Below are 7,933 nucleotides of genomic sequence, written 5' to 3'. Positions count from 1 at the left end.
GGCGGCACGAGGCCTTCCGAGCGGCTCCGCGCTACCCCAACTCAGCGCCTAGGAGGCCTGCACCACCCGTCGTCCCCCGCAACAGGGTCGCCGACTGCGGGACCGAATCTCGCCGGCGTCCGACGCAGCGCGGCCCGGCCCAGAGAACCTCTCGCCGCAGGCTCCGCCCGCTCGCGGGAGCCGAGTCCTTCCGAGGCTGAGCCGAACAGAGCCGAACACTGCCGAGCCCGAATACTCCCGAGCCTCGGCTCTCCGCCTCCTCTTGTACGAAAGTGCCCGAGCGCTGCCGGACAGGTTGAACTGGCCTCGGCGGCGGATCGGAATCAACTCCCGAAGGGCGGCGCGGTCGGGCCCCTTCGGGAGCAGAAGCGAAAATGGCCGAAGGGACGCGAATAGCGCGGAGCCAAGAGACTGCTGGGATCGCGGCGGACTCGGCGGGCGGGGCCGGGCGGCAAGATGGCTGCCGCCCGGCGAGGTAAGGGCCTGGGGCTGACGCCTTGGGGAGCTGTCGGGGGGTCTGGGGGCGGGCCGCGAGGGTCTCGGGACAGCGCCGCGCCCTGCGGCCCGCGGCTTGGGCTGGGGCCCCGGGCGGGAGGGGGCGGAGATCATCCCGGGAAGGGGTTTCAGTCCGGTCTGGTTCTTTCTGGTGGTGGAAAGGCGGACGGGTCTGGAGCGGCTCCCAGCTGTTGCTGTTCGGCCGTCTTGAGTGTCGGCGGGGTGCGGCCCCGGGCCGTTGGGCGCCTCTTGCCCTCCCCTGGCCGGCGCCCCGCTCGGCGCAGACGCCCGGCTGTGCACGCCCCGGGGGGGGGGAACGTCCCCCGCCGCCGGCCCTCGGGGGCCGCGTGCACGCTGCGGTGGGCCCCGGGCGCTGCGCCCCGAGCGCGCCGGGCACCGTGGCCGGCCGCGGCAGCTGCACGCTCCAGAGAGCGACGGGCCCGTGTGCCTTGAGGCCAGGGCGGAGGCTTGTCGCGGCCCGGGGCACCCTGTCGCAGTCGCCAGCAGCTTCGTGTCCAGGACAGAGCACCTGTGAGAATGCCGGGCACGGAGGGGTGTGGTGGCACCTGCCGGTGGGATTGCCCCTGCTGGTGCCGATCCTGCCCGGGCCACCAGGTCCCCGCCGTCGCCGCGCCATGTACAGCGCTGAGCTCTCAGCAGCCCTGACAGCTGTCGTGTGCACACGTGTCGTGAAAAGAAAGCGCGTGAGTGGCAGGCGGCTGTGTTACTCTGGGCTCCGAGGTACCTTTGTCTCGTTTAGCGTCCACTCTGGACGCAAAAGCCCGCTTTTCCCGCCTCCGTCCTGCACGGCTGTTACTGGCTGGAGGGCAGAGAGGAGGGGGGGGAGCTGAGGTCTGAGCCGTCTGCGCGTTTGACTCAGAGCCATCCCTGAGGGCCCAGATCGCCAGACCTTGGTGGGAGGCCACTGGCAATGAGGCGTGTCTGCATTCGGTGAAAGGAAGTTCGGGCCAGACCAGGAGCTCTGCACACCTCGTGTATCATCTCGGGGGAGCATTTGTCCGTACTTCCGCATGAACTTCTGAAACACCTGTTCACAGCCTCTGTGGTTACAGTAACTCACTGACCAAAAATGCTAGGTCCTAAAAGCCAGGGCTGTACTTAGAATGAGCTCCTTCCTGTCTGAAGTCCACAGAACAGCCCATCTGATTGTAGCCACCTTTAATGTTAATTATTTAAACCCCACATCACGTACGGTTTTTATACATTTTTTGTTCCTGAGCCCTCACAGTTCTGACCTATGACAATGGTTGGCTGGCAAATAGATTTGAAGTGTCTGAAGCCAACCTTCAAGAGAAGAATCAAAAGGGAGGAAAACCCCAATTAATGTGAAATCCACCCAAATAATGGCAAGTATCTAGGCAGCCTAGGTTAGCTAGGGCCTGGAAAAGAACGGATCAGGTTTCCGCTCGGCTTCCCTGCTCCCTGCGGCTACCGGCTCCCTGCCATGTGCTGCCTCTCTTGGATGCTGAGCTCTGAATCTGTTACTCATTCGCTGTGCTGAGCATTTAAGACCCTGCCCCAGCGAGACTCCACAGAAGGCCCGAATCTGCTTTGATGTCCCCACAAAAACTCAGCAAGGCTGAGAGTTTCTCTCCTGCCCCCTTGGGGCGTAAGGGGAAGTGGAATTGGAGAGAAGACAGACAGATGGTTCACATCGCTGTCTTGCTTGCTGCTGGGCAATATAGCTCAAGTCTCCTTCTGAAGGGTATGTTTGCCAAATTCTAAACTATTACTGATGTTTCTACATGTCACAGAAGTGCCACTAGTGTGAGCCTCTTGGGACAGGAAATCTGCCCCAGGGCAGTTCAGTCAAAGAGTTAGTCAAAGATCCTTCAAACTCAGAACCATTTCATGGGCAGAGAGGCTGTCATCTCACGATGAGCGGAAACACGTTACCTGCTGTGGGGTGGGAGAAGGTCCAAGAGACACCATGGGAAGAAATTGGATTGCCGCTGTAGGAAATTATTATTTGAGTGAGATTTGGGGCAATGTATAAAATTCTAGAGGAAAGCAAGTATCTATCATCAATTACAAAAACAAAAACAAAGAAAACAACAGATCTGTACCCTGAATCAGAAAAAGTTCTCTAGGGGCGCCTGGGTAGCGCAGTCGTTAAAGCGTCTGCCTTCGGCTCAGGGCGTGATCCTGGCGATCCGGGATCGAGTCCCACATCAGGCTCCTCCGCTGGGAGCCTGCTTCTTCCTCTCCCACTCCCCCTGCTGTGTTCCCTCTCTCGCTGGCTGTCTCTCTGTCACATAAATAAATAAAATCTTTAAAAAAAAAAAAAAAAAAGAAAAAGTTCTCTAATTACATCCCTGAGGTAAACGTGCAGAAAGCACAGAGGAGGAGAAAAGCTGCTGTCTGCTGGTGCCCAGGGCCTTCTCCTTCCCTGGCAGTGGAGCAGAAATCTGCCTGTCCTGGCTGCCCTGACCTCAGCCGTGGATGGAGGCCTCGCTTCCTCCCCACCGCTGAGCTCCCGAGGACACGCTGTCTCCCAGCCTCGGGTTCTGAAAAGCAGACGGCAGGTCCTCCTCAGAGGGACAGATGCAGAGGTGATAGGAAGGGACCTAGCTGCAGGCCCAGATAAAGGTGGCTTCTTTCCGCAAATGTGGGAGAAAAGAGTGAAGCCGGGACCCTCCGTCAGTGTTGGAAATGGGCCAGGTAAGCACCCAGGTGGGACCTGGGGCCTCACTGACCTATATGCTTTCTTTTCCAGGGAGAGCTTCCTCCGTGGTGGTATCCTTCTGCTGTGTCCCCTGTCCCTCAGCTGGCCTCAGGCCCAGGCCTTCACAGGACGGCACCTGAGGGCTCATTGGCTGGATGCATGAAGGCAGCTCTGAGTTCCTGCTTTTTGTTCCTTTAAACCCCCACGTACACCCTTTCTATAAGTTCTGAGTAGAAATTCCACTTTTAAGTGGGAGAGACAGTCACTAACAGATTTAGGGAGTTGATAGGACTTCAGTGGGGCGTGCTGGCTCCATCACCCTCCTTCTTGGCTTTGCACCTTGACTGGGTGGCTGCCTGCCTCCCGCCAGGCCCCCTGGAGCAAGAGAGTGAAGACCCCTCACTTTGAATACTTACAGACTCATTTTATAAGTGTACAGTGCTCAGGAAAGTTAGTAGACATTTAACTGCACAAGAGAATATATTTTCTTTGAAGAAAGTGGAAAAAAAAGTCATTCTTTGCTATCTAGTAACCTGGGCCACAGTCAGGGTGATGCCCCCAAGGAAGCCTGGTGTTCCAAGGCCGTCCTGCCCGCAGTCACCAGGGACACACCCAGCTCTCCCGTTCCAGGCTAGGAAGGACATTTCCTGTGACACCAGAGGAGTATGGGTAGAACCCCCCCACCCCCGGCCACCTGCAGGTGCACCTCTGAGGACCCGGCAGGGCGTGCGCCCTAGCGTGGATGTGTGGGCAGGGCCCGTCTCTAGGCCCGCGAGTCCTTAACCGCTGGCCAGCTCTCGTCCGTGTCTCTGCAGGTGCTGCTCTATCTGAGTGGGGCGTACTACGCCCTGTACTTCCTAGCTACGCTCCTGATGGTTGTGTATAAAAGTGAGTCTTCAGTGCAAAGGCACGTGGGAGGGTGTCCTTGCTGCTGCATGCCGCCCCCCCAATAACTGGAGTTCTGCTCTGTTGCCCACTGTTCTCCAGGTCAGGTTTTCAGTTATCCTCATCCTTACCTGGTCCTCGACCTGACTCTGCTGCTTCTGATGGGGATTCTGGAAGTGACTCGGTTGTATCTTGGTGAGTTGACTGAAAACCATATAGTACGTAGGATCACAGAAATACTAGCTTACATGCTGGGAACCGCTGAACCTTCATCCCTGTATCGCGTGGTTCTTAGAGACACTTTTGATGTCAACCACTTAGCCACTTGCTTTGCAAGCCTCCCCTTACAAGTTCATTCAGTATTAATTAGTTTATTCAGAAGTTTCATTCAAGAGGCAGGCAACACGGGCAGCACCCTTGGGAGAGACGCTTCCACTTGGAAGCCTATCCTGCAGAAGCCGCAGGGTGACAGACAACACTGCGATCACAGCCCGACTGAGCCAGTTGCCTGGAGCCCCAGAGTATTCACCTCACCCCCTTCCTTCCCCTTCTGTTGGCCTCTGTAGTCTGGAGAAGGGTCTGGAGTGTTCTGTCAAGTGCCCGACAGGGCAGCAGAGCCTGGAAGTGTGGGAGGGCTCCCCGAGCCTCCTCAGTCCAGCTCCAGGGCCATTCAAGTGCCCTTAGGCAGCCCCCCATTCAGTCTCCAAAAGCGTGGGCTTTCCCTCTAGTCCAGCCCAGCCAGCGCTCAGTACACAGGGTGCAGCTTCCAGCCCTGTCTTCTGTGTCCTGCCAAGTCACAGGCACACACACGCCAGCACATCTGTGTTCTACCCTGGGATCGTACATGCGTGTTCTGCTAGTATGTCCAGGAAATACTCCCTCCATTAGAATAGCCGGTGGAGCCCATGACAGCTGGTGCTCCCAGGCCGCTTGCATGTCAGTGCGTTCTGCGCTCACACACACAACAGCGACACCCAATCAGCAGTGAGGAAACAGGTGCACGCCCTTGTCAGCAGACCCTCAGGACTCTGGGGGGCAGGAGCAAGTCTCCTGGGCATCCTACTGGGCATGCGGGGCCATCAGCGTCTGCCGTCACAGACGAGCCCACGCACGTGGAAGGCAGATGGACGGTGCTGGGCACCCGGGTCAGCTACAACAGCTGGGGATCGACGTTTCCTGCGACTGACCCATTTGTCTGTAAAATATTCAGGTTTGGTTTCGTTTTGTTCTGTTTTTTACAAGCGTGCATGACATTTTCCAGAACTGGCCTTAGCCCAGAGTAAAATATTTTTGGCAATTTTAAACAAAACCTCCTCAGTCCACTTGGAATTAGGAAAAGGCATCAGAACGCAACTGAGATGGTTTTTAGAAAAAGAAATTTCCTCTCCCACGCCACAAATGACCCAGAGGCTAAAATTCAGACGTTATCCTGCGATTGGTTTTTACCCTCAGTAGGGAGAACACACTCCCTTGTCACACTTTGCTTTCTGATGTTTCATGAGTGCTGCGGTGGGCACAACAGAACCTTTTCCCAGAAGCCTCAGCCCTGCAACCAGACGGCCGAGCTGGCGATGCGCTGGCGCTCGGCCTCCCTGCCGCCTCGCAGCTCTCCTGGGCACACATGGGGCAGGGTAGGTGCCCCGGAGCCCAGCGCCCACTCCCCTGTCTGCTCTGCTCTCCAGGCACCAAGGGCAACCTGACGGAGGCTGAGGTGCCCCTGGCCATCAGCCTGGTCCTTACGGCGGGAGGCGCCCTGCTGTCCACCTACTTTCTGCTCTGGCAGACCCTGGTGCTGCGGGCAGACTCCATCCTCAGCACCGCGCTCCTGGCACTCCATGGCCTGGAGGCCATCCTGCAGCTGGTGGCCATTGCTGCCTTCGTCAGCTAGGCACGTGGTGCCCGGGGCTGGACAGCTCTAGACAGACGCTGCCTCCTGGGAGCTCGGCTGTGTCCGGCTGACTCGCTCTTGGGTGCGCCAACCTGCTTGACGGCTGAGGGGAGCAGGCGAGGGTGGTGCCCGTTTTGCCACGATGCCATGCACCTCTCACACAATTGCCGGCATTCCGTGCTTTCCACACTGGTCCACCTGGAGCTGCGGGCGGCGTGGGAAGCCTGGGACCCATGGCTCACGGCAGGCCGAGTCCTAGATGATGGTGCGCTCTGCTTTGCAACAGATAGAAATGCAGAGGAGCCAGCAAGCTCCAGTGTTTGTGGGGATTTTTGCAGCGGTGGCCCCTTTCCCCCTGGGGCTTCTGCAGGGAGCTGGTCTGAGGCCCCAGCGCTGAGGGGAGGGAGGCAGAGCATGGGAGCGTGGTGGGGAACAGCTTGCCACTGGCCCGCACTGGGGCTTCAGGGCTCCCGTGTCCAGGCGTCAGTCAGGAAAACGTCAGGAACGTTTGTACTGCGTTAAATGCATTCACAGACTGCAAGGGCTCCTGGAAGGACTCTGAGTTCATTTCTGTAGTAACTTGTCTGCGTTTGTCTGTGTCACACTCTTGTCCACGTTTGGAATAACATGTTTGAGTATCGAGATATTTTCTCTTTGCCATATTGTCAAAATAAAGAGATGTTTGTATCTCCCTGAATTTCTCCTAACCAAGTCCACCTACCTCTTCCAGGGTTCTTTCTCGATGCACAGAAGCACAACCCCCCCCAAGCCCGGCAGCACACCCCACCCAGGCCTCACCCAGAAACCCAGGGAGCAGTGCTTCCCCCGAAAGTCAGCAAAGCTGGGCTTCGGGGCCCGTCCTGGGCACGGCTTCAGCGAGGGGTGGCAGCGGCACCCTCCCCCATCTTGTCCTTCTCCAGGGCAAGTGGGAGCAGGGGTTCTCCCCTCTGCTGGCTTTGGCTCTGGCCTGGTGCACACCTGTGGCCCCAGAGGCCGCATGTAGGCGCCCTCGTGCTTACCTGCTGCTCGAGTGCGAGTGTTCGGTGGAGCTTAGTGTCTCTGACGCCATGGGCACTCCCCAGGGGCTTGGGAAGGACGGGACAGGTGCACTTGCTCTCTGTGGAAACGCTCAGCCAGTTCCCCCGCAGACCCTGGCGGCATGACACCTGTGGCCTTAAGGGTTCATGGCCTCCTGCCGAAGCATCTAGGCTGGGCCCCGACACCCCCATCGCTTTGGCCACACAGAGGTGGCGGTCACCTGTCCCCAGAGGACACCATAGCTCTAGGTGCCTCCAGAGGCTCCCTGCTGCCTCCTGGTCTGAGGACAATCACTTTAATTTCAGAAGTGTAGTAGTGCCCACCTTAGCTGCTCCCTTCGGAGCATGCCCTCCCATTTCCTGCCTGCTCAGGCTCCATCTCCAGGAAGGACGACGTGCCTTCTCTGGGTGCTCAGCAGAGTAGGGGAGAGAACCAGGAAGCCAGGGCTTACCAGGGCGCGGGAGCAGGGCTGGGCCCGAGAGGAAAACCACTTCCTGCACCACCTCTGAGAGCTCACCTGTGATGCTTCAGACAGCAGATGGGGAGAACTGCCCCAGGCACGGGGGACTCCATTCCCCCAGGGGGTTCCCCAGGAAGTGCTCTGTGTCAGCCCCAGGTAAACAAAAGCCTACTGCCCTTGGGACCCTGCCTCCTGATGCACCCTTTTCCACCCCCACCCCACCCCATGAACAATAGCCAAAGCCTTTGGGTCCTTGCACATGCCTGGCGGTGCCCACCACTGCCTGGACTTGCCTTCTGCCCCTTCTCTACTTCCTCCCCATCCAGCTGGCTGAGGCAGGGGGAGTCAGTTCAGGAGAAAAGATACCGGCCCCATGCTGTGGGCAGAGGGTGGGGCCTGGGCCTAAGGAGGGGGCTGCAGTCTGCAGTGCCCTCCCATACCTGTTCTCTGCCTGGGCCCACAGGCAGCCCGACCCACCCAT

At 58.5% G+C, this 7,933-nt stretch overlaps 1 protein-coding gene across 4 annotated transcripts; it reads left to right on the top strand.

Moving 5' to 3' along the window:
* The first annotated feature begins 218 nt into the window (after positions 1-218).
* On the top strand, positions 219-6,651 carry TMEM80 (transmembrane protein 80). Of its 4 annotated transcripts, none has more exons than XM_026490410.4 (5): positions 250-475; positions 3,233-3,252; positions 3,976-4,069; positions 4,169-4,261; positions 5,749-6,651. In XM_026490410.4, the coding sequence occupies exons 1-5, from the start codon at positions 457-459 to the stop codon at positions 5,952-5,954; spliced, it is 432 nt and encodes a 143-aa protein (XP_026346195.2). In that variant the 5' UTR covers positions 250-456; the 3' UTR covers positions 5,955-6,651. The 4 variants fall into 4 exon arrangements, with proteins under 4 accessions (XP_057173258.1, XP_026346195.2, XP_057173259.1 ...); XM_057317276.1 differs by having other exon boundaries at positions 401-475; positions 3,233-3,346; positions 3,997-4,069; XM_057317275.1 differs by having other exon boundaries at positions 219-475; positions 4,169-6,651.
* Positions 6,652-7,933: the final 1,282 nt, after the last annotated feature.

This window comes from Ursus arctos, unplaced genomic scaffold (genome assembly GCF_023065955.2).
Source record: "Ursus arctos isolate Adak ecotype North America unplaced genomic scaffold, UrsArc2.0 scaffold_23, whole genome shotgun sequence".
Lineage (NCBI taxonomy): Eukaryota > Metazoa > Chordata > Mammalia > Carnivora > Ursidae > Ursus > Ursus arctos.
The sequence above is the reverse complement of the archived record's forward strand: the minus strand, read 5'-3'. Positions and strand labels throughout refer to the sequence as shown.